Consider the following 27,243-nt stretch of genomic DNA (forward strand, 5'->3'; position numbering starts at 1 on the left):
CCTCGGGCACACGGGCACGGTGAGCTGCTCTGTACGCCCCGGGGAAGGAGCTGCGGCTGCTGCAGCCGTGCCAGGGCCATGGAGCCGCCAGCCTCCAGGGAGCTGTCACCCCTGTGACAGCATCGACCAAACCAGGCCGAGGCCGAGCGGGGGATGGTTAAACTGACCCCGGGATCAGGGCACCCCAGGCTGGCCCCCATCCCCAGCACACAGCCTGACACCAGCGCCACAACCCCAGCGGCGGCAGCCTGCACTGCGCTGTCACATGCCCGCCTGCTGCTTTGCAGCTAACTACTTACATCAAAGACTAATAGTTCACATAAATTCTCAAATAAATTGTCTTCAAATGATATTAAACAATGGTTTGGGGTTGGGCATTTTTGAGAGAGTTTTATTAAAGATACTACACCAAAATCTTGTACTCCATAATATTTTGATCACTCACAAACTAACTTGCTTAAAAATGTAATTTATAGAAAAACATCTGCCAAATTAAACCTAAAAAAAATACATATGACACACTTCTGGACAATCTGCATGTTAGCAAAGAATTCGTTTTATTATTCAACCTGAACATATACTTAAACAAAGAACATACTCATGAAACAGGACACACTCCTTGATTATGGCACACCTCAAACTACTTGGACTAAAGGAAAACTAGTGCAATTGTTTAATTGCATCTAACAACAGAACAATAAAAATGACTTTGTATTCCTTTTGTTTTTTGTTCTTTTTTTTTCCAAACCCATTCCATTTGTTCTCTTCTCTCCTCAACACAACCTCCAGTGGTTAGTCCTGGAGAGCACTGACATTGCATGAAGCAGATTCCCCATGGGCTGGTCCATGTTACACAGAAGCATGCAAAGGAGGATACTGCAGCATTTGCAATGCAAATCTATTAAATACGTTATAAATGAACAAGGTGTCCCTTTAACACTGCAATTCTAGAGCCTTTATCTGTGGTGGAAGTTTCCAGTGTATTCATTATAAAACAGCATACAATCAGAAACAAACAAGGAATTTTGCAAATTGTTTGTGTTTGCAGCTAGTAAATCTTTCTGAGAGCTGTGTCTAGCGCCGAAACCAAAGCCAGCTATTGAGTAGCCAGAAAGCTACAGTAATGGAATACATGATCATTTCCCTCTTAGCACGCTCTTTGTTCTCTTCTTCCAGGAGCTGGAGACGGCGATTAAGTTTGATTATCTAAAAACAAATAAAGGCTTTTATTATTTCATTACAAGTTGCCACACTTTCTAGAAGCTTTTGAATAACCATGTAAAATTAGTATTAACATCCATCAAACAGATGGATGTTAAACAGTTGATAATTTGACCTTCTCTCTTCAATCAGTAGTGATCAGATCCTGCAGTCCCTATTATTTAGGAGCAGAAACGGAATCAGATTCTGCAGACTCCCAGAACAGGACATGGTATGTGAGGGCAGTCCAGCAGGGGCACAGAGAGGAGCCCTTGCCTTGCCTGTTGGGGGTACCTTTGTAGTCATTGAGAAAACCTTCCCCATTTTACCACTACAGCTTTGTCCTAATGTTGTCACTACTGTGTTTTACATACCTGTCTTCTTAGGGAGGCAGCATCTACGACTGTCATGTCATCTGGGGTTCCCTCGAGCGTCGTTTCGAAGCTGGAGAGAGTGTATCTAGCAAATGAAGGACAGGGCTCAGCTGTGTCAGCCATGCAGATCAGCAAGTACCATATTTTATCAACATTCTAGCAGATTTATATTTTGGTGGTGATGGAGATGAGAATTAAAATTTCTTTTTGCAGCTGCTACAGAATTGCATTTCAATAGGATCCTAACTGAGTAAAGCACAAAGAGATATGAAGTGGGTTAGTGATTGACTAAATTCAGGTTGATTGCTCTCCACACTTAAAATTCTCCACACAGACAAACCTCCTTCTGACACACAGTTCCTCAAAAGACCATTTCCAGTTAACTGATTCATGAAACATGAACATTGCCTGACCTAAAGTGCCAAAGCTGCAAGAGACCTGGCCAGAGTAGAAATAACCAGACTTGCAAAGTGTCTTATGCTCAGTACCTACTTCAATATCCAAAGAGGACACTTAAACTGAGATTAAGAACCTCAGTCACATCAATCTCTGTATTTTAGGCAGAGAATCTGGCAAACAAAGCCCAGTGCAGTCACTCACTGCTTGCTGAACTTTGTGTGCATTAGAAAGTTTGCTCCCAGAGCACTCTCAGTTTTCTGAATGCAGCAATTCAGAAGGGGCATTATTCCAACTCCAGGACAAGTTAAATAAATAAAGAACATTTATTATCAGTTCAAAAGTGGCAGAAAGTCTTTACAGGTTTTTATTTTGATCATACAAGTGCTAGCTCTTAGCCAGATTTATTTCCAACTACTAAACAGGTAAAGCAGTTTCAGATCCTCCACCTACTCCTGAGCTTCTCACTTTGTGTCTTAAAACCTCCACTTCCAGTATCAGCTCCCCCTGACTTCCGTTCTCACGAGGACCTGTGTACAACTGCTGCAGACAGCTTAAATGGAGCAAAATAATGTCAAGGTTACTGAATTCCCAACAACAAATACACCTAAAAGAACATTAAGTATTTAATGACAGTTAATCTCAAACTAATAAGAATATGAGTAGAATTCATGGAGTTTGCAGAATGCCCTTAAGTGCAGAAACTACTTTTGCATTTGCAGGTTCTCCCATCACTTTCCTGAAAGTTCTCTAGAATGCCCTCTGAAAACCAAAGAGATTTCTGACAAGGGTGTTTTTGTAGCTATTTTTTTGTTACTAGTACATGGTAAAAAAAGTAGAAAATTCCACCAGATCTAAAGCACAGCTGTCCCTCACTCTCTCCTGGGAAAGGCAGGGAGGGTCAGCATTTCAGTGAGATGCACAAGGCTCCCTCCCAGCTCACATAACAGTGTATGACTGCTGCTCCACAATTTCCAGACCTTCCCAAGTATTGAATCAAGAGGGTTACCAGCAAAAACCCCTTGAGATCGCTCTTAGACCATTTCAGAAACTGATTCCTGAGTTAGAGAAGAATCTGTTTGAATCCAGTTTCTACTTACACCCAAATCTAACCTCCACTTCCATGAAAACACTGAAGTCTGAAAGGCAAACAGGAAAAATGGATGTGAAAGGACTGTTTTTCCCCATCATCCTGACCATGGGATTATGTGTCAATCTCTTACCCAGTTCCACTGAATTGATGTCAATCTGCCAAGACAATGGCAGTGAAGAGGCCTCCAGGTACAACCTGGCTGAGAGCAACAATCACAGGCTGAGAGCACCTCCAAATTAGGTGAGGTAAGGCCAAATTTTCTAGTAAGCTCCCTATAAAACAGCAAATACTTGAACTATACAGCTCATGTAATGTAAGAGCCTCCTCTCAGGCATTCATCTGAGGCAGAGTTCTGCAGCACATTGTATCTACCAGACAACTGAGATCATGCAGGTGACTTGGATGGGGAAGGAATAAAGTCCTGAAATACCTCAAGAGTTGAGAGGCAGCATAAAAATGAGCACTGTGCTTTAAAATAACATTGCTGAGAAGAGGGAAATAGAAATCTGAATTTTAGAATTAGTGGATTGTGACTAACAAAAAATGCTCTTTACCTGGTGTTGTCATGATGAGGGTTAGAGGAGGTGGTAGCAGCTGACCCACCACGTAACATTGGCCTACAGCAGGATTTTGTAGAGTGAAAGCACAAGACAGAAACAGGAAATGACAAACAAGAGATAAGATGTAAAACACAAGGATCAAAGGAACATCAAAATACTTCCAGATATACTCTATGTTTCAATATAACTTCTTTTATTTTGTTGTACATTGCACTTCCATATTTCTCTCGTTCAAATTTAATCAACACTGAATGTTTTTACAGCTAAGACACATAAGCAAATTTTTGATGAAGCAGATTTGGAGAAGCTTGATTTGCAGAAGACAAACAGGTGGAATAGAAATTTAGCCTTAAAAAATAAATATGGGGAACTTCAGGTTAAAAAAAAATAAATTACCCCCAAATCTAACACCTCACCCAACAATAACAGGAAATCAATAAAAGTACTAGACATAATTATAAAAGCTCTTTTAATCACCCTCTGCTCCCTGCAGGGAAAGGGGAGATTTGTATTTCCTGCATTCATCTATGCTAGATGTAATTCAGAAACCTGAGCTGGCAGCCTAAGGGCCATGTATAACCTGGAGGGAGGGAGATCTGTCCAGGAAGTGACTACAGCCTTCAAGCACATCTCCTGAACATCCTTACAAGTGCTGCTCTTCTCCCTTTTTTTTCTGGGCAGGGAGGAAGAAAAGGTAGAGCTTTTTTAACTGCTGCAATAACATACATGAGGCTTGCAAGGAGAAGTTGCTGTATTGCAGCTCACCAGCAGCACCCTCTGACAAGCTGGCACTCTTGTTTCCAGTGCCTCTGGTAATGAGGCATTAGGGTTCCACATCACAGGTGTGCAACAACTGCAGGAGCCTGAAATCTCAATCTCCTTCATTTTCCCAATGCCAACTGGAGATACTGGTACCATGCATTTAGCCCACATACCCTGCAGGCTATAAAACTGAAGACAATCTAGGTATGAAAATCTTTACAGCAGGTCCATGTAGGAGGCAGAGCTTTGGTGCCACGGTGGCTGGGAGAACTGAGACCAGCCAGAACCATGCAAAAATATCACAGCCACCAGCTTCACTTCAAAAGATCAGGGTCTAGGAGCCTTGGCAAACTCTGCTACCTGGTAACTATTTATTGGGACCACATCCTAGTCTAGTTAGCCCCAGAAGTGCACACCACAATGTTCTCCTTTCTAGCACTTAGGCCAGCATGATTTGTTTTACAAAACAGAAAGCCCCATTTCTGATACATGCAATGTATGAATGTTCTTACCTAAATGTACAAGGTCTTGCAGAAAGTTATCCAAAAAAACCTATTCCTGACCAGAGAAATAATTCAGTTGTCTAAAATCTTCTCTGACAGATGCCACAACTAAATACTTTGAGACAGTGTAAGAAACTGAGCAAACGGCAGCTATGGAGAAGGCCACAGAATTTCTCTGAGAACTTCAGTCACCTGTAACTAACTGGCAGATATGTGAATGCCAGAGCCAGTACCCAGCAGGCACTGCCCACACCATCTGACACAGGACATTTGGATTCTGTGTAAGGAGAACAACAGTCTCAAGAGCTCTCTAAATTCAGCTTCTGTGCTCTCGTTTGGCAAACAAAGTTTTACAGCTGTTGTAGAATTTATCAATCCTAATTCACAACTACCCTTCCCAAGGAAAGCCACAGGCTTGGAGACAGCTGAGGGCTACAGCAAGGCACAAACCCAGAGCACTCTGAGACCTGTGCAAGGCAGGAACTCAAACTGAAGTCTTTGATCCTACTTCCCAACACAGCCAGCCTCTGAAGATGCTGCAGGTGATTTCTTCCTTTTCTTTACAGGTCACTTTTTATTCCATTACAGATGGACCCAAAAGGAATACCACAATATTGCCCCATCTCTTCTACTTGCTTGGTTTTTTTATATCAACAGAGAATTGATTACATTGATCACAGGGGCCTCATAACTGAGAACTTTACCCCCAAATTAGCAGTAAGTTTTTTTGGCAAATACAGAATGTACAAGTATAATATAGGCAAGACATTAAATGCATGGCCTCCTTTAAAAAAGAAGTGTACATTAGAACTCTGAATTTTCTGGCTACTTCTGTCAATTCCATTCTAAACATTAGTGCATGATCAGAAGAAGCCATAACACCAAGGTCATGTGTAGTCCCTGCAAACACAGCAGCAACCTCAAACTTGAAGGGAATGCTCAGGAATACAATTTAATACCAGTGGGAAAACAGGCAGTAAGGCAAGGAGCAGCTGAACCTGGTCTGCCTCCTGCTGCTTCCACATGAGGAATCAACCCTAAACACATGGTCTGGGAGGAAAACAACCAGGGGGGGACAAATCTCATCTCCTTCTGAACCATCATTACCCCAGGCCAGAGTCAAATGTAGCCCTCTTTGATGGTCATACTCGCTTCCCATTTTATTTCTACAATCTTTAACTTTCTCAATATGAAAATGATCTTATAAAATCTCAGGATATGACTATGTGGGTGAAGTTTGGCATTTAAAAAGGATAGTGTTTTTTTAAAAAAAGGACTATCCTAAAGAAAAGAAATCATAAATTGCCATACTCTTTCCTCCTAAATAAAATGTACTGACTCAAGAGATGAATCGGTTTAGATAAAGTACAGATTTTAAAACAAGTCTATGTAGATATGAAATTGTCTCTTTTTCCTGCATTTAAGACATCACTAAAATCTCCTTAAATGCATAGGGGGTTTTGGGGGCTTGTTTGTTTGGCTGGTTTGTTTTCAGATTTTCTTCTGCTGCCTACAGCATAAAAGATCAGCCTTTAAAGGACACTAGGGGTAGGTCCTACAGTCATCCCACAGAAATTGAAACAGAAAAATGGTTAGAACTAGAAACCAAAACTGACCTATTGTCCTTGTCCAAGCTGAAGGAAATGCAAGAGTAAACAGTGATCATTAAATTGTAGCTCATTTAAATAATCCTTTATGTGAGCAGTGCTGGCTGAGCTAGGCATAACTCATTATCTGCAGCAGTACCATCAGCACCTACCGTTAGCAGTTTTAGTAGATTGGAAAATGTTTGGGGGGGGGAAAAAAACAAGACAAGCTATAAAACAAGTTAAAAATATTTCCAGTGAGTAACACACAGCCAGATCTTGTTAGCTTTAAAAGATCTCTTCAAGTATTAAGCATAAAATGTTAAAATAGGTAAGGCTTGGAGAAAGAAAACACATTACACAGAGCAAAAGAACAGAGTGCAGGTTTAGAGCAATTTAAAATGAAGAATATTTTGCAACCATGCAAGTGGATCATCCAAATTTCACATTCCCACGCCAGCTGTAATGGTGGGTGTCTAAACACCCAGCCACAAAGAATACACTTTCACCTTATTGCAAAGTTCATTATTTTAGCACCTATTTATTCATAGGTGACTAGAAGCAGGTTTCCCATTCCTTCTAGGAAGGTTAGTAAGAACATCTTGCAAATTAACTCAAACCAGGATGAGTTTAATTGCAGCTTTTCAGGGATTCAGAATCCTAGAATTTTTCTGATAATTGAACTAAGTTGAAAGTGTATGTATAAGGATTTGTTTTCCAGAATCCTACAAAACACAGGCAAGAGCATGCATAAGAGAAGCCAGGAATAAAACCTGTTAGCTTCACAGCAGTCTGGGAAAAGGGGTACAGTTCCAATCTATATTTTAACAAGGACTCTTGGCACAGGATCCTTAAGTGCTACTGTTTATAGACAGTACAATTTCTTCTTATCTGGGAGCTTTAATTTGGCAAAACAAATTTATAATTGTATAATTTTAATATTGATAAGGGGAAAAAAGTACTGATGCCCAACTGTTGATAGACAGGCATCAAAATTTTAACAGCCTGGCATTTCACAGGGTTAAATAATTCATTAGTTAAGCACCCAACCCACAGTATTTCAAGGGACTCTTTGCAGCTGATTTTGCTTGTTTTTCTGAGTCCCAGTTTAAGAATACAAAGGCCAAAAATACTGGAGTTCTTTACAGTTCAGGAATGTTAATATGGGCATTTATATATTGTCAGGTCAGCAAACATGGTGAGCTACAGGAGGTGCCAGTTTGGAAAGTGACTGCAAACACACAGACATTCACAGTAAGATTGGCTTGATAGTCACATTTCATTACCAAAACAACTAGAGAGCAAATAATTTAAACTTCACACTACACACAGTAAGTGTGCTGCTAAGATAAGATAGCAGAGGCACATGGCAAATTTCAAAGAACTTGCTAGCACAGGCCACACTGAAGGGCTGCAGGAGAAATGAGCAGGTCCTCCCAGTGTTCTTCCCAATTATTTCCACTAACTGAACCTCCTGGCAAGCCCTGGGGGTCTGAGCTAGCCCTGCACTGGAGGCTGTGTGCAATTGTTACCTGAACTTCTGTGCTGGCATACAACTAGCCTGGAAATTGCTTTTAGTAAATGAATATTGCCATTGTTAGTCTTTAGGAATGTTTCGGTAGTATTAAACATGCTGTTCTTGGAATGCTTCCAAATCCCAAATCCAGACAGTCTAAGGATACACCAAGTGAGCAAAATTCCACTGAAGAGAATGGAAATAACTACACAGGGTTGCCATGAGGCTTGTTCTGGCTCATTACTCTCCAAGTGTCAGGTAATCCATAAAATCAGAGACAGCAATAATCAGAGGAGCAACCAACTCCCCAGTGTCCCCTGCCTTTCCTGCTCTCAGCATCCAGGGTGGCCACCATCAGTCATGTGGCCAACAGAGAGAATTATTCCCAAAATAAACCACAACAGTTTCAAGTCCTGACATATTATCCAAGTAGTCTACAATGCCTTTTAATATTCTACCCTCTTTCTGCACATTTTTTTAATGCTTCATGACATCATCAACCCAATCTTATTGATTTGCACCCCTGCTCACCAACAGAGAAGCAGAAGACAAGGCTTGTAAATTTGCAGGCTCAGGGTCAAGTATTCATTGCAGAATACACTGATAATCTTGGACCAGCAAAACCCCTTGCAACCACAGGCTAACCCTTCCTATGAAGATTTTTATTTGGAAGGAAACCAAAACAATGCTGTATTTGAAACAGAAGCATTTTGAAATGTGAATTTTGGACATTTAAATTGCTTATGAATATTGAAAGCAAAGGAAAGCAAAAGCAAATAATTTCATCTCATTGTTGTGTAAACAGAAACCAAAGTCCACTAAAAAGGAGAAAAGAAAAACAAAGCAGCAGAAGCTGGCAGAACCAGTGACAACCAATCACCTGCGGTTTTCATCCAGCACATCCAAGACCTGCTGGTAAGCCCTACGAGTGGAAGACTGGATAAACGACAAAATGCCACGAGCAGAGTAAAGATTAATTCCATCTTCAGGTAACATATTGGGAGGACAGACACGGGCCTGTTGCAGTGATGGGGTCACACTGTTTGTACAAGCATAGTAAATGAAGAGAGAAACACTAGAGTCAGATTTTAAATGAAAAAAAAAGCTTTTCAGATAGACCCCATTCCAAAATGCTTATTGCTTGCTTTTGGTTTACCCTTCTCCCACCACTGTAAGGTAACACTCCCAAATTCCTGTAGTGTGGGGATTATGAGCTGCATTTACATATGGTCACCAGAAACACACACAGGTAGTAATAAGGACACAGTTTTGATGTGTTATACAAGTTAGTCCTAGAAAGTGCTTGTACAGCTAAATCTGTACCTGCTGCAGTCAGTGTTCAAGTCCTCACTTGACATCAATCAGAGGAGTGTTTTTACAAGCACTGGCATTTTAAGAAAATCCTACACATCATCTCTTTTCAAAACACAAGCCTTTTTCAATAAGGACAATCTCACACAGAACCCCTTCAAAAATTTTTTTTGGAAGCTGTGATCAAGACAGCATTTTGATTTGCATATGAACAAGTTTAAAGGCAAAATGCAACACATTCTAAGAATAGTACAAAATTCACATCCCAGTGACAACGAATTACATGATCTAACATGTTGACTATGATGTAAAAAGTATTATTTAAAATATGCAGGACTGGACTTCAAACATGGCCATTTGGATTATATCAAACTTGTCTATCAGAGAGAAAATAGCTTTGATAAGCTGCCTACAATTTGCTTATGTTTCTTTACATTCAAAGTGACTTTATTCACTTTTCCTGTACACAGCAAGATTTTTTTTTTTAATCTGGAAACTTTATTAGAGGTGAGATGCTTTTTTAGTAGGAATTAATTAGTGTTAATTTAATGTAAATATTAACACACATGCAAACCAAGTGCAAGCCACTGTACCCTTTAAATCTTGGGTTAGTTTTTATTCTGAGATTAGCACCCATAATTCAACACATTTCCTTGCCACTTGTGCTTTGCTACAACAGCTTTGGACTTAAACTGTCAATCTTTTTGACCGTGGCATTTTAATAAAACATTAATGCTGAGTACTTGGAAGTTGGTTTGGTATTTGGCTAATCTCAAGCTGGGTCAGAATTCTGTGGCTACTCTTATTTCGAACAGAGCTGCTCTGCACATGGCTGGCAGCAAGATCACAAAACTGAGCAGGACAGAAAACTCCACTGAACAGGCTGAATCAAAGAATTTTACAGGAATGTCACCTCTGCCACAGCAGAGCTCAGCCATCCTGGGCTTCAAGGGACACCCACAGACTGCAGCACCTGGGGCTTGGCTGACACTGGTCATTGTTACCTCATTGTAGCTTTTCAGGCTGCCACAGACTACATTGCAGTAAATATCTGGTTGCTTCCTTACAGCTTTTATTGTTCTCCTACACTTGTAGAATCCACCTTTCTCTATATTTATGATGACTTCTATTTTGTAATCAATAGTAGTGGTCACACCCACACACTTTACTATGGAACTGCACTAGAAATGCCAATATTCAACTGAAAAATATCAAGCAGCAGGGGCAAGTTCAAAATATGGCCATTAAAATGAATTTGTCAGAATTTTTACTCCTTGTGGATTTGCTGGATTTAGGCAAATGAAGGAAGAGTTAAGGCTTGAAACCACAGCATATTTTGCATTAAAACTAATTTCCCTGTACATCACTTCAGAGATGTGCAGAATAGGGTGAAAGACAACTTCATAAAAAAAGGCAGCAAATAATATTTAAACATATTGCAAAACAGAAAAAATTGTGGAATTCCTGTTGTCCAGAATGGTATTACTATAAACACTATAGTAATGATTTTTGCATACAAAGATTTCTGTACATACTGAAAAGATCCTAATAAATTATAAAAGCAAACCCAAAAAACCCAGTTTTAACTAAAACTGTACAGAATTCTTTAGCATTAAGTCACATGTGCTGATTAAATTCAAAGTTATATAATAAGGAAAAAATCAGAAACAAGAATAGTTCTATGAAGGGCACAAAGGCCATGACTGGGGGTTCGAGAGAGAAGCAAAACTTTTCTTCTGAAAATTTTGCTTTTTCAGGATTTGAAATTGCTGTCCTGTAAGCATCTGGCAGTCCTTTGGACTATGTCAGAGACCATGGAGAAGAAATATTATGAAGCAATTACCTGATACAAATCAGCCCAGATAACATAAGAGAAAAAAAATCTCTGCCATAAGGAAATTCTCTAATATGTAATGTTAGCACTTATCATTAGACATTGTGGCTATCCCCCCTTCCCCACTCCATTTTCAGTGAAAAGGTCCTACTTGTAGGTATAATTTTGTTTCTCATCTCTGAAAAGAATTCCCTATATATAGCTCCAGCCACTGTAACCTCCCTGGTTTCAGACACCAGTCAATTCCAGAGCTTGGAACCAAAACAGACAGGATGAAATTACAGACATTACTATGAAAGAGTAGAGTAGCATGTTGCTATATGCAGTTTTAGCTTAGCAGCAATCTCCCCTAAACCTCCTCAAAGCATTTGTGGTGTACTCAGGCTTTATTTCAGGTATTTTTCTGACTTGCAGTTCTGGTAGTATTAAATTAGAGGTAAACAGATTTAACTAATTAAGGTTACTTTGAATTCAAGCACATAGAGAGACGTGCACACCATCACCTTTTCCTCCATGACTTGCAAGAAGAACAGAATTTCTCAAACTGTGAAATTGAACTCTCTAGAAAGATGTGTTATTCAAAGGAAAAGGCTGGAACAAAAAGAAAATTAAGTGTTGCCCAGTTTTCCATGCACTCTTGGTGGTTTGGTGACTTCCAGCAGAGATGTGGAATCCTTGCATTCAGCATTGGCTGGCAATGACCAACAAAAAGCTTTGTTTCTCCAGCTATACAAAACTAGCCAAAGAACAGAGTGTCAAACAAGTTAAAGATAATTTGAAATTTTATTTCTCTTTCATTGACTGTCAGGTGTTTTTCCCTGTGCTCTTTACAGAAGGAAACAATTTGGCCAAGTTTGAGAAACCCTGAAGCAAAATTAGAAACAACACATTCAATGTAGCTTTTTCAGATTTTATATTCTAAACTAGAGGTACTTAGTCAGAATATTAGTACTGCAGAGAGCTACAGAATTATTCACACTCTTGCTTTTCATACACCAGGGAAGGTTCAGGCTTACGTGCAATCCTTAGTCGAAAGAGGTGACTGGAACCGTGGCATTTTATTTCTTGGGACAGTATCTGATCTGTGCCACCTTGAATAACAATTGTAATCTCTTAAGTAAGCATCCTTAGAAAAAGAGGGATTGTAGTTTAGAGAGTTGTCATTATTGCTACACAGACAGTTATTGTACCAGCAGGTACTTGTTAGTCCCAGGATTTCTAAGAGCATTAGAGAATTACTGACTTTAATGAAGCCCAGCTGCCAAAAAGTCCTCATAACTGTCTCTGCATGCAACTGGATGACAAGAAGAGAAAGACAATGGAAGAGAAACCACTATTTGTGCATGTCAAGAACACTGTGACAGGGAGCCCAGCCAACTCTCACTTGCACCATCTATTCCAGAATGTTTGATTTTGTCACTTTCTAAGTCAAGCCTTGGAATTTCACACAGTACATCTGAATATTTTGTCCGTGGAGGACAACAGTGTCCTAGACTAAAACTTGAGAACTGTAATCATCTTTTGAAAACAAAGGTTTTAAAAGGCAGTGCTCCAAGCACCTCTTCAATCCTCATTACAGCATCTGAGCAGCCCACGTGGACTTCCTTTTCTATTTGAAGATGTGAACCAAACCAAAGCACAAAAACAAAGAGCTGATTTTTATCAAGGTAGAGCACCACAGCATTTGTTAGTGCAGAAGAAAACTATATTTTTCAGCCAACAACACTGGATATAAGAACTTTAGCAACAGCTAGTTTCTTCTTTTCTTGTAATTAACTGGAAAATTAGTATTTTCAGATGGTAAAGGAATTCCAAGGTGATATAAATGAGGCAGCAGCTGCACAACTGCATTTTCTGTAGTGCAAAGAATAGATGTACGTGAAACTTGTAATTTTTTTTGCAGTTTACACTGTATGTCCTAAGGGCTTAAACTGTGAGGAAACAAGAGCCAAGACGTTACCTTTCCACCAAGCACAGAAGGCCTGGCCTTCCTGCATTTGTGAGAGCCACACAGGTTCCACTGTGACTGTGGTGTTTTTACAATCTGAATTCCTAGAACATTCTCCTGAGAAGTAGCCAGGTACAGAGTCACATTCTCCACTTGGAGAGTGACAAAACCTGCACGAGGGAGAAATGTCAGACTCAGCATCAGAATGCCAGAGCATATTCAAAGTGATTTCTTTCTTTGGATCATATTGAATCAGAAGAAGCAATTGTGACAGAAAAAGAAACTGTGATTTCAAAGCAGATGATCTAGCATTACACACCATATAACTTCTGTCATAAGAAAACAGGCACCTGGGAGGACAAGAGAAAAATGAAGTTCTACTAAAATACATTATCTGCAGGTCAGAAGTGCAGAATACTGCAATGAAAAAGGATATCTTCCACGTGGGCAGTAGAGAATACAGATCCAAAGGCTCAATATCATCTAGCTGTTATTTATCTTACAAGCAAGAGAAGAGATCCTGGATCAATCAAAAAGATACAATAGAAGGTGCTTGGCATTGGAACTATGATTTATATGACAGACCTTATCAAGCACTAGCGTGGGTATCAAGAGAGGAAAACTGATCTCCAGGTGTGTAATAATTTCCTGGCTTTTGTAAATGATAAACTGAGTCATGCCAGCTGCCAGTCATATGTTCCTTCATCACAGGCTTTTTAAATTTACAGGATTCCAGGTGCTCATTGTATGGCTAAGCCTCTGAAGGATTGATAGAAGATTAAAATACTGTGACAGCAAATAACATTCAGGCCATGTCAACCCAGTAATTCTATATATAACTACTGAGTGACAGCAAAGCACAGGACAGCAAGTTTTACAGATTTAGGATTTTCAGATTCAAGAAGTCCAGATATGTGAGAAATCTGACAGCAACTACAGGCAGAGCTGATCTTACTGTTTTCTCAGGTGGCTGGCATGGCCCATGACTTCTGGAAAACTAAACTAACACAGGGATCAAGTGTAAAGCAATTTCAAGAGATTGCAAGAATTTCTTTACCAACTGTTTTTTCCTTTTAAGTGCAATACATCAAAGACTGGCAAAGCAGAGCTGGCAGCATCAAAGGCAGAAATATTTCCACAGGAAGCTCCCATCACATGAAGACCATGGTACTCCAGCAGGTACCATGTCCAAACTGCCAGATGGGCAAGAGAAAGCCACTCTGAAGTGACATTATAGTGTGTCCAGTCCAGTGGGACATTACTGGGTAAGTGACACCACAGGGAGCTTGGACACTGAGGAGGATGATAGAACACCCAGAGACTGAGCTGGTCAGGCACTTAAAGATGGGAATCTGAGTTTTGCCAGCTCAGTAAATGTGTGTGACTCTGCAGACCTGAGCACCTAGACATATGGAATCTATAAACTTGTGTGAACCCAAAGTCTCATCAAATAAGAAGGGGAAGATATGAAACAATATTTCCACAAATATCTGGAAGAGAAGGAGAAGTGTAACATGTGTGGAACATGCATCAGAGTACATTTCATTTTAGCCAAATTAACAGGTGGAGAGATATGTGGTACACACAGTAGTACCTCCCAGTGCCCCTGATGTCAATAGAAGAAGAGGCATTTCTAGGGCATACTTCACTTGATCTACTTTAGACTAAAAATAGGTAGACCCTAAGTAGGCTATGCACTTATTTCCCTCTAGTTACTGAAAATTAAGTTTGATAGTGATCTAGCAATATTGTTATACAGTCTGCATTGGGACAGATGAATCCCATCTTTCAAATCTTAAATTTAAAGCCTTTTCTAAGGCAAGTATTCCTTATGGCAGCTGTATTAAAATTCATACATAAAAGATTCCTAAGTGTTATATTGCAAAACCAGTTATTTCCAGGTGGAAAGATGCTGTCACTCAGAATAAGGCATGATTAATCCAAGACTATCATATCTAATAAAAATGTACAGACATCTATGTGTTCAGAACTGCAACTTTGGATAGTAACAATGGATGAAGTTTCCAATTCTAAGTGCTCCTTGCCATTTTGGTCAGAAAAGATTAATATGCATATTCTCACAGATTCCAATACATGAAGTACAGTGACACCATAGAAAAAATACTTATTCTAATATTTATGAGGAAATAAAAATATTTCTTCTCCAATGAATGAAAATCATTATAATATTAACAGTGGGAGAATTGGGAACATTTTGATGCACAAAGAATGCCATTTCCTGAAAATTCAGGGGGGAAAAATATTGTACCAACTCAGAAACTGAAAAATCTCCTGAAATAACAATTCCTGGTAAGTGGTGAAACCAACTGCGAGCCACAAACACTTCCACCCATCCCCTGCAAGAAGTCACCTCCCTAAACAAAACCCATGGGAGAAAAGAAAAAGACTGGTGTTATAACAGTTAAAATGATGTTCTTGCCACAACATAGAAAACATTAGTTGGGAGAAGCAGCAAGGAGGAGGTAAGGAAGGAGGGTGGGTGTCCCAGAGGTGCAGCAGGGGCCCTGCAGGGGCTGCACTCACATGGAGTCGTTGCGGGCCAGCTGCCCGTTCTGCCGCGTGGCGTTCTCGCTCATGGAGCGCTCTCGCTTCAGCCTTCCCACGGCGCGCACCTGCGGCACGGGAGCAAAGGAGACATCACAGCCACAGAGTCTGGGACACAGCTCTGTGCTCTGCAGGCCTGTCACCCACACCTGCCCTCAGACACAAAGGCACATTTCCAGGGGTTTCACAGGGATTAGGGGGAAAACAGCTGATGACAGATGTGATGCTGGTACATGTAAAATCAAGCTCCACGCTTAGTCCAACCCTGCTGTTACCTATCCGTGTGACCTGATGTCATAGTTACAAACCAACAGAATTCCCAATGTTCTCTGGAGATACTCAAAGCCCCCTGGACACAATCCTGAGTAACATGCTCTAGGATGACCCTGCTGAGGGAGGCTGGACTATATCAACTCCAGTGGTCCCTTCCAGTCTTACCCATTCTGGGATTACTTCCCACCACCAGAGATAAATATATTTCTATTCTATTTTAAAAGCCTATAGAATATGCAGCTTCATAAATAATTTTCTGTTTTTAAAGTGTCAGTTGCCATTGTTCACCTGGATGCCAATGCTATACCATTATTTGAAGTTGTTTTCTTAGAGTTTTGTTAAAACTCAGCAACTCTGTGTGGTGTTATATCATCTGGCTATGAAGTCCTAAGCCCAGAAGTTAACCACATACATTATAATGTATAACTATATACAAGAATCTTACATTTTTCTGATACTTTATAAATAAAAAAACCTTACAGCTTTCTCTTCATCATAAGGATTTTTTTGTTAGAAGTATTTTGAGTAGTTCTAATTATGATCTTATTTTTGTAAGTAGTGAGTAAGCTTGCTGAGCATGGCAATTCCAGCCATCTGCCACTTCAAAGTCTAAACAGAACTACTATAGTGCTAATAAAAATATTTTTGTATTTTCCCAACATATGTCAGCAGCAGGTTGATCTGCACTACAGTAGAGAAATCACTGGTCATTTCACTTTCTTTAGCAGAATGCTTCTCATCTAAGGAAAAAGCAAAATAAGTACTGGCCTCTTCACTTTGAGGTGTCTGCTGTGGAGGTTTTTCTAGGTCCAAAAAATCTAGCGGTCGATCACTAAGAGAAATAACACGGGGAGGAGTTTTCAATGCCAGTGGTTTGAATGGAGTAGACTGAAGAATGTCAAGGTCTGCTGGTCTGGAAAATGGAATGTCTTCACTATTACCTGCAAGAACATCAATTGTCAACAGAAAGCAAATTGTTCTGAGGCCTGAAGGCCTGTGCCTAAAGTTCAAAAGGACATCACAGCAGTAACTTCTCCTGCCTGTGCCAAATGATGAAGTATAACCTTCTTTACCCTTCTTGTATGTTAAAAACTACTCTTGAAGTGCTCATAAAGACCACATTGACACTTATTTGAGCAGCTTCACTGAGGACAACGATCTTGAGTAACCCTGAACCACATAAACTGTTATGCAAGTGAGAGCACTCAAGACACAGTCCTATCAGTGTTTTTGACTGGGGACATCAAAGCATAAAATATATGCATGTCACACATATTGCAAACTTGTTAGACTTTCATCCGGTCTGGATATGTCACTGTAAAGCCCATGACCACAAATACTAAGCTAACATTGATAGAGTCCACTCATAATAGACAGATTATCAACAAAATTAGCACTCTGATTAAAATCAAATATGTTTTGCATGACAAATATAAAGCCCATCCCCAAAATTTGTTACAGTTACTTTAGCTTACAGTTAATTACTAAAAATCGGGTGTAAATCAATAAACAGTAATTTTTTCTCCAAAAACAGCATAGTAAGATGAAACATCAGCGATTAAACCTTCTGTTCATAATTAATTCATCACTGTCTCTATTATAAGCTACACCAAAACTATTCATGAAACATTTCAGACCTTAAAAAACTTCCCAAGTTAAAGAGCTTTAACTATTTAAACACCAGAAAGCATTTTACAGGTTATTCTTTCAAAAAGGACATATCATTTATATTTTATATATATATGATATATATATATCATTTATTATTTATATATCAGTATATATTTTTTCCATCCAGGAATCAAGGGAACTAACTCAAGTTTTCACCTGAGTGCGATGCAGACATACCTGCCACTACAATCCGCTCTGGAACCTGCATGGTTACACTGGCATTTGGGAATCCTTCCAGGCTGCTCTTGTCCAGGTCAGAGTTTTGAGGAGCCACCTTGAGCTTCTCGGGGACCCTCATGCGCTGGCTGATGCCCTCGGTGTATTCCATCTCGTACTGCAGCCGGTTCATCTCGGCCATCTCGGCAGCCGGCGACGGGAACGCCGCCCCGCTCATCCTGCAAGGCAAGGCAGCACTCACACAGGGACACGCACCCAGCAGGAGGGGCAGGAGGTGCTGTGCTCAGGGCACCAGGGAAGTGGGAGATCATAACTGAAGAGTCTCATTTAAAGGAGGAAACTGCACGGTGAAATTCATAGGAGGCGTAGTCACAAAGTGCTGGGAGGTGCAGGCAATGAAAGAAGAACAAAGTGATACTGTAGACAATGCTCAAATTGAGGGTTCTCAAACTGAGCCGTGACAAATAAAAAACAAACCAACCTGGAAATTCTGCAGGTAAGGTACTATTCCTGCACTGGCTGACAGAAAGAGAAACATAAACAAACACATCAAAGAATCGGTAGGATTGGTAAGAAATCTATTCAGGATTGGTGAGAAATCTAAATTACTGATTTGCATTTACAGAAATCCAGCATACTTGTGGTTGAGAAAATGGCTGAAGTCTCACAAAACTGCATGCTGAGGCAAAGGAAGACAGAAAGGACTCAGCCTGGGCAGGAGCCTCCTGCTCACTGTCAGTCACCCAGATCTTACAAGGACAAAGTTCCTTATCAACAGCCTGTCAAATCAGCTTGAAAACTGAGGATATTCATAACCCTTCCCAAGTGCAGCAATTCTTTAAACTTCTCACTTCTATATTTTTCTCTAAATTAACATCTTACTGTTGTGGAACTGATACAAGATGAGGAGGAGAGAGAACAATACTTTATTTAAACTTAAAAGCATTTGCCAATCCTTTATATGTACATTTTCCTAGAAAAGCAGTGGAATTTCCAATGAAGCAGTGGATGAGTTCCCTAGAAACTGGGCCGTGAGAGACTTACCAATGCAATTGCTGGGAGTTGTGTCAAAGACCAAGGTAACTGGGAGCCTGAAGTTAGATTTAGGGTCGAGAGAAAAAGAAATCCTAGAGCTGTGCCTGGGGGTGGCTGGAAAGGGGCCTCAGACAGCTGGGAGGAGCTGATTACCTGGGCAGTGGTCAGTGCACCTTGCTGATGGCTCAGACCCAGATAATGGCTGTGGGCTCGGTTACCAGACACCCTGAAGCTGCATTTGGAGGGGGCTGGAAAGGGGCTCCCAGAGGAAACACTGAGCTGCAAGAACTGGTTGTGGGAAACTTTTTATCCAGGCAACAGCTGGGGAGCTTGTCAGCAGCTCACATTGCAATGATGTTTTTTTAGGGTTTGAATATGAAAACAAAGTTTCTAGACATATATATACACACACACATAACATGTAAATATAGCTTACATTGGCAAACCTGCCTATGCAAAGCATGGCTAAGTCTAGCACAAAATCTATGAGTGGTGTTGCTTAAGCAGGTCTCTGAACGAAGTAACCCATCCTGGCAAAAAGGCAGGGTTTGCCACTAAAATTGCAGCTACATTCCTTTACTATTTTTGGCTCAAGGCCACGTCTGTCGCTGTGTGTGCACTGCAGAGCTGAACGTGCAGAGACCTCAGTGCAGAGCAGCCCCAGGCAGGTGAGCCAGCCCAAGCCCTCCCCCCACCATCCCACACCAGCAGTTCTTCCACATTTACCAGTAAAACCTTGAAGAACCCCCAGGCCATGAGCACAGAGAAGGATCTGGACAGTGTAACACACGACTGCATACACACTGTGATCACTTGGCAGTCCATCCTGCGAGTCTCATTATTATTTGCAAGTCTCATCTTATTTGCAAGGCTCCCTATCACAGATCAAATAAAGCATCTCAATAATCTCCAAGTGTCACTGTAGCACAGTAGGAGAACAGGTGATCAGGGAGCAGGCTAAAGATCACTGTGTAACCTTAAAAAAGGTCTATGTAAACTTAAAAAAAATGGTTTTAAAGGAAATACTTGAAGTGCTGCACATTTAATCCACCTGTATTAATTATCACAGTTTTTATCAAGTGAAAGAAAGTGAAACAACCCATTTAGTTAGGAATAAACACTTTATAGCAGTTCAAGAGGTGCTTAAGCATCTGTCACTTCCAAAACGTTACCCTTTTCACATGGAGTTTTTTCATCCCTGCCTTTTGATTTTACAGACTAGATTTGCACCTCTTGCAAGACATTGGCTTGATCAGCTAGTGACATGAACAAAACACCCAGCCATCTGAAATTCCTAAATTCCAAAAGGTGCTTTTCATTTTAAACACTGTCTGTGATCAGTGAAGCATTTCCCAATCTCATAAAAATCATAATGTCAACAGAGAGACCAAATTTTAAGAAATTACAGAACCCAGAGTATCAACTGGCAGCAGCTTTAGGCACACTTATTGCTCACATGTGACCAAAGGTGTTTCCCTGCTTCACTCTCATTTGGAAACACCTGGCTGGCTCCAAGTTTAGTGATCAAGCATCCCTGCCCTGCAGCAGTGTTTCCACCACAGCTCAGGAGGCTTTTGGACACAGGTCTGCTTGCACAACAACTGCTTTCCAGCTGCAAGGCAAAACCTACACAAAGCCAGACAGCAGCAGAAAGTATTTATAAACTAAATAGCACTGTGTGGGTTTAGCAGTGCTTGCCAAGGCCCTACAGATGCAAAACCTCAGTATCTTCCTACTCTCATCTACTTTGTGCCAGAGAACTGGAGAACTGGATTTGCTGTCAAAGTGATTTCAAATTTTACCCCTTTTTACAGGAGACCAGCAGAACAGAAACAATGAGATCTCAGCAACAAATAAAACATCTTAACAAAGCTTCTGAACAAAACAAAGTTATGTTTTCTGCAATGTCCTTGTTATACAAAGCATTTTACAGAAAGCATTAATAATAAATCAGGAGACTGAGGATTTAAAAATTGATATTTACAGAACTAAGTACCTCTTAAAAAGGCATGATAATAGAAGTCTGAGAATGATAAGACAATAAAAATCCAATCACAAATACAGGATAAATAGAAAATGGCTGATGTGCAAATGAGCATCAACAGCATTTAATGAAAGAAAATAAGAAAGGAGAAATCCAGAGGATGATAAAGCAAGAGAGGAAAAAAAAAGGTTATTAATAGTGAACTACATGTTCAGAAAGGCACAGAAGAACCTCCCTCTCCTAAACAAGAACAGAAGAGATGAGGCTGAAGCAATGCATACCAATGTGAGGGACGACTGTTTGGCAGCATTCTGGCCATAATCAGGCATTGGCCATATCTGTGCTGCAACTGGGAATGCTCTGTACAGTGTGGAGCCCCAGATACAAGAAGATGAGCTCTGGTAACAGCATAGCTCTGGCAGCACGGGGCTCAGAGAGGTTTTACAACCCACACCAAACTGTACCTTCTCCACTCCATTACTGCTTGTTCCTGATGTGGCTACTTCACAGATCCTCTGTTCACATGCACGTAAGATACAAAGTGTTCCCTTGGCAAACACCCAGTTATCCTTGGACAAGGAAAAGGGGGAAGAGGAAGACTCAGAGCAAAGTTGAGGATGTGAATTAAGGACCCAAAAGACCTTATTCTGGGGCGCTGTAACTGAATACAGACCAGAGAGACCGGGAACTAAAAAAGCACAAATGGAACAATCTGAGGGAAAGGAGCACCAGGGCCAGGCTAAACGCTGGAAGCTGCTCTGCAGAGCTCAGTTACAGGAGCTGAACTTAAACAATGCACGGGCCCCTCTCCTCAGCACTGGGATGACATCAACAAAATGCACCCGGGACACACGGGAAGGCTATAGGATCACAAACCTCTAAAGACTCTGTTCTTTCAAGTTGGTTTTACTCCAGCAGAATGCTTTAACACAAAATACTTTTAAGTTTGTTTTTAATAAGAAAAAAAATGCTGGAGAACGTTAGAAAAAAAACATCACTCTGGCAACCATTTTTCTGGAACACCCAACTATTCACTGCGCTGTGGCGGCACTAAAAGCATTCGGAAATAGAGGGGGTGCAGGTGCTTCCTTCCCTTTATGGGGGGTCAGGGCGGCTCAGCCGATAACGTCCGGGGCAATTGGGGAGCTCGCGGCCCCGGTGTCCCGGGCCGGCGGAGCCCCGGCACAGGCTGTGCCCTGTCCCGCTACCGAACGCTCCCAGGCGACCCGGCAGCGACCCCGGCACCGGGCCGGGCCGCGGAGCACAGCCCGAGGGGCCGGGCCGGGCCGGGGGCAGCGCTGGCAGCCCGGAGCCGGTGCTGGCGGGCGGGACGGGCCCTGAGGGGGCCGGGGCTGAGCGGACGCGCGGCCGCAGGGAGCGGGGAATACACGGGCTGAAGGGGCTCGGGCTGCGAGCGCGGCGAAGGGCCGGCTGCGGCCCCGCGGGCAGGCCGAGCCCTCCGAGCGGAACTGGGGCCGCTGCCGCCAGGCCCCGGCGGTCCGTACTCACCCGTACGGCGGAAGGAGGACGGAGAGCGCTGCCGGCCCGGCCCGGCCGGGAGCGCGTCAGGGACCGCGGCACCGCACCGCGCTCCGCGCGTCAGCCGCCAAACGCGGCTTGCGTGTCCCCATCGGCTGTCCGTAAGGGCCGCGTGTCACGTGACTGGAGGCGGGCGGAAGCGGCTCTCGGCGGTGCCTCACGTGTGAGGGAGGCGGGGGCAGCCATCTTTACTGAGGGCAGGGTGCGCCGCGCAGGCGCGTTGGGGTGCCCGGCAAGGTGACCCGCGGCGCGGCCCCGGCGGGCGGGGATGGCGCAGCCCTGCCCTGGCTGGGTTCCAGCGGCAGAGCCGCGCTCTGTGCCCACACACGGAGCGGTGCCGTGTGCCCCGTGCGTGTCCGGGTGTGCGCTGAGCTCTGGCACGGGCAGGAGCCGGGGCGTTGCAGGGCGCGGGGCCCTGAGCGCTGCTCCGGGGCAGCCCCGCCTGAGGCCGGCTCTGAGCGCCCGCGGCCCTGCCCGGCCCACAGCCATCACCGCCCCGTTACTGTCACAGAGCATTTGTCACCAAAGGCGGGTGACAGCCGTCCCGTTCGTGCCCCGCTGACGCCCAGCGCACACGCCAGCTCTGCCCAGCAGAGCTCAAACCTTCCAAGGGCTCCATTAGCTGGCCCTTCCTGATTCTCAGAGAGCCCGGGAGCAGCTGCTGCTTCACGGCATAACCCAATTTTCCAACTCCACACAGGAAAATGTAATGAAAGATGCTGTTGCATCTTTGAGGTACTTTTTAAAAAGAAGCAGGCTCAGACCTTTCCCTATCCTTGGTTTTATGATTACAATGTTTTGGAGGTCAGAAAGTGTAGCAGTTCTACCACAGAAGCATGTATTGATCAAGGGCTTGCAACTTGCTAATTCAGCTCTTCACAAAAATCAACAGCACTGTTTTACATAGGCAAGTAGTCAGAAATATGATCTCCTACTAAACCAATGTTGTCTAACATTGAGAATGATACAGTAGTTGCCTTAAGATCTTACATTTACTCTTATATTTAGCTGCCTTGAAACATGAGCTGCCCCAAACACATTTTACCCAGCAATCCTCATCATTCTGTATGTGGAATCCTCAATTTAACCTCTTCTTTAACATTTTGTAAATTATCAAAAGGATTTAGTCTTTAAAATAAAAACAAACAAGAAAACCCCAAAGCAATTATTGTCTGAAAACTTGTTCTTCAAGCACACTAGAAATATGGCTCCTCTCCTGTAATTCCCCGTATGTTGAGATCAGTTTTGTGACTGCTTTTGTTCCATCGAATGTATGACTGTTGTTAATAAATTCAGTGGTCACAGACAAGTCACTTGAGTCATTCTGAGTGACAGGAAATCCTCCAGAAAAGCTCTGGTGGGGACTTCTTGTGTAGTATCACATTATAAATTACCATTAGAGGATCACGACTGTCCTTGCCCCCTTGTCTTCTGTCCCAACTCAAAAAGAATTGGATCAGGCTGTATCCCTTCCCCTCTCAGATATTCTTTCCATTTTTTTGCATTGTGTACAGGTGCTTGCACAAGTAACTTTCTTTGACAGTTTGAAGAGTTCGCTGCAGATATCCTTGATTTTCAGATCAGTGATTTAAAAGGCCATCCTTAAGCATGTTGCATACAACACAGTTCTGCTGGCTTGTCTTCTTTATTTGCATGCTGAACTCTTAATAATTTTAGGTTGTGCCTTTTTCTTCCTGTGCACTTTGATCGTACCAAGCACCACACAGCCACTCACTTCCTACATCCCACCCCACCATGGGATGGGAGGAGAATCAAGAAAATAAAATAGAATTCACGTTGAGGTAACAATGGTTTTATATATGAAACAAAATAGTAATAATAATGATACTACTACTAAATGCAATAAAAAGGAGAAGGAAAGAAGAGGATAAAACCCAGGTAAGACAAGTGATGACAATACAATTGGTGCCCAATGCCAAGCTGGTCCCTGATGCACCATCAGCCTCCTTTTGCAGGCAATTTCCCCAGTCCATATACTGGCATGATGTTCTATGGCATGGAATTGCCAGTTCAGGACACCTGTCCCAGCCATGCTTCCTCCCACATTTCTGTGCCTCTCCTCACTGAAAGTCCTTGACTTAGAGTGAACACTACTGAGCAACAACCTATCCATCAGTGTGTTGGCAATGTAAATTATCAGTTAGCAATGTAAACTCTGCTACTGAATCCAAAACAGCCCTGAACCAGCTGATGAGAAGGAAAACCCCAGCTCATCACAGCATCCTATGTAGGAAGAAAGCTGGTATGCACAGACCCAGCTTGGGTATTCTCACTCAAGTCCTAAACTTGGAGTGTGGTCCAGGTCAGAGGAGTGAGTTTCTTTCTTATGACAAACTCCACCCCACGTGTTTTAATCAGATAACCCTTTTTTTTTGTATGCCCAGTTAGTGGACAAGAGCATTAGTACTAGAAAGGGGGGGAAAAAAAAGCCAACATGGAAATAGATCTTTTATTTAGTCAAAATATCTTTATTTGGCTGTATTTAGCAGAATACAGCCCCCATTATTTGCTCGTTATTCCCAATTTCTCGTGTGTCCATTCTTTCAGTACAATATATTAACAGCTTGCACCTCATCAGCACTTTCCAGTTAAGGCTCCCAAAGCATTTACAGACAGCAGGTAACTAATCCTCACAACAACCATTAGCAGTAGGGAAGGAAAATGATCTGCAGTTGCAGTGAGAAGTCAACATCAACTTTTCCCAAGTTTTTCTTTGATTTCCAGTGTCTAGCTTGTATTATGTCAGGCTTGACAAACGTGTCCCTGCAGTTGTATTTCATGCTTTTGAAAGAGAGAGTCATTTTGAGCACTCAAAATCTAGAGCTATTTATCAACATCTTTCTTCAGTAACTTTTGAAGGCCACAAAAAAAAGTGAGCAGCAGAATCCAAAACTAGGAACAAGGCATAACTTCCAGTTACATGCTATACTAATAGACATAATTCTCTGTAACTTACCTTTGTACTTCAAAGCCACAATCCATTCCCTTCTCCTTACACATTATTCTCTACTGGACACATTTCCAGCAGACTTCAGCCTCAGGTACTCACATTTGCATTTTACCAGCTAGTTTTATGGAAGTTTCCAGAGTCATCAGTTCTATGTTTGGATGACTGCAATGAGCATTAATGAAAAAAAAAAACAAAAACACCAGCACCCCAACAACCTACCAAGCAACAGGTGTGGTCTTTGAGTATTTAAAGCAAACTTCAGAGTTTATGGAAAAGTCTAGTATGTGATTGTTTTAAGGAAGATAATCTCAACCCCAGGCTTGATTCAAATGAAAGACTAAATATTAACTTGACATTAATACCTTCTTACCAGTAGTGCATCTGCAAAGAGATTCTTCATTAAACCCTGTAAATTCACAATTGTACCTTGCAAACAGAATTACTATGACTGTTCAAGCAAACAATAATTTTAAAATATCCATTCAGTTCATATAAATGATATCTTCATCTTAGCTCCATCATAAGAAACAGGCATGGAACACAGACAAAACCTTTTCTTAGTTAGGTTAACACTGAAAATTCAAACAGTCTGACAAACACGTTGCAAGTACTTTAACAGAAACAATATAAAATTTCACTGGCTTAAAAAAACATCTAAATGAGAAATCCTGGTTATTTCACTGAATTGCTAGACCCTACATTTTAAATGGTGCATTTACAGAACTATTCAGATGAATTAGGCTTCTTTACTAAATACTGAAATTCTGATAAATTGTGCAAGTATTAAAAAATATTAACATTTTAAATGTCAACATTACAATTTTAAATAGCCTTGCAAGTGCAATGTTATAAATATTAAAAAAAACCTCAGAGCTACAATTTAATATAATTTATATGAGAAAATGAAAGTGCTTTTCAAGTATTTATGTTCATTTATAGTTGGATTCTCTTGTATATAAGTCAGTGCTTAGATGGTACAATTTAAATACCAGTCTTTTTAAAAATTCTGGATGCATACATTTATCTGTATGGAATAAATGGTTTCATTTGCAGATATGTGTGCTAAATATTTAAATACAGACTACAATTTGTGATAAATATTTAAATAGGAAATACTGTAAAATGGAAGTATTATAGATTTTGTTAGCAATCACATCCTGATGGGTGTGTAATAACCTGACAATGCCATGGGAGCCCTTGAGCCATACAGTAATTGTTAATTCCAACAAAATCCCAAATTACATGGTAAATAGTTTTTTCTTCAGGAGAGACAAAAGCATGTGACCATAATAATTTCTGCCAAATTTGAAGAACTCAAAGACTGCATGATCAATGTCAAAAGCCATGGAATCTAAAGAAAACTTCCCAACACTTTCTTCAGTCAGCCCTTAGCCACAGTGACTCTGGAGCACAGAGCCAGTGCTGTCACCACTGTCCTGCCTGCCCAGTGCCTGCTGTCGCTCCCTCTCTGGCCAGTCAAGCACCATTATCATCAGAGTGATACAAAAACCTTTGTATTCCTGTTTGCCAGCCAGAGCAAGGGTGAGGTACGTGGGGAGATACTTGTTTATTAGACAAGAAAACCAAACCAAAACAACTCTTAATGAATCATTATATAGTTAAAAGTGCACTGAAAATATTTCCTATTGAACCCTATCTCTCATAAGTGCCAGACTGGCATCTTAAATGATATCCACTTGAAATACTGAACATATGTAAGCTGATACAGGAGCATTTAGATTGTCTTGCTGTTTGAAAAGCACATGACACAAGGCAGCATTGACATCTTTCATTAAGGATCTGGTGATGCTGTAGTTTTATGGTGAAGATGCAGCTCAGAAATGACAAGGTTCAGCAGATGTCCCTGCAGATGCCATTATAAGATTCCTCCAACAAAGTGCTTTGTCATTTGCCATAGACAAAAGTCAAACTGTTGCCCTACCTC

General features: G+C 41.5%; 1 protein-coding gene across 7 annotated transcripts; it reads right to left on the reverse strand.

Moving 5' to 3' along the window:
• Positions 1-363: 363 nt before the first annotated feature.
• On the reverse strand, positions 364-22,405 carry MFF (mitochondrial fission factor). 7 transcript variants are annotated; one of them, XM_058030811.1, is made up of 10 exons: positions 22,298-22,405; positions 17,770-17,987; positions 16,690-16,862; positions 15,628-15,716; positions 12,152-12,226; positions 8,871-9,029; positions 6,505-6,522; positions 3,618-3,680; positions 1,575-1,659; positions 364-1,206 (listed from the first exon to the last, which is right to left on the reverse strand). In XM_058030811.1, the coding sequence occupies exons 2-10, from the start codon at positions 17,984-17,986 to the stop codon at positions 1,075-1,077; spliced, it is 1,011 nt and encodes a 336-aa protein (XP_057886794.1). In that variant the 5' UTR covers position 17,987; positions 22,298-22,405; the 3' UTR covers positions 364-1,074. The 7 variants fall into 7 exon arrangements, with proteins under 7 accessions (XP_057886794.1, XP_057886796.1, XP_057886795.1 ...); XM_058030813.1 differs by lacking the exon at positions 12,152-12,226; XM_058030812.1 differs by lacking the exon at positions 6,505-6,522.
• Positions 22,406-27,243: the final 4,838 nt, after the last annotated feature.

The sequence above is a fragment of the Melospiza georgiana genome, chromosome 10, assembly GCF_028018845.1.
Source record: "Melospiza georgiana isolate bMelGeo1 chromosome 10, bMelGeo1.pri, whole genome shotgun sequence".
Lineage (NCBI taxonomy): Eukaryota > Metazoa > Chordata > Aves > Passeriformes > Passerellidae > Melospiza > Melospiza georgiana.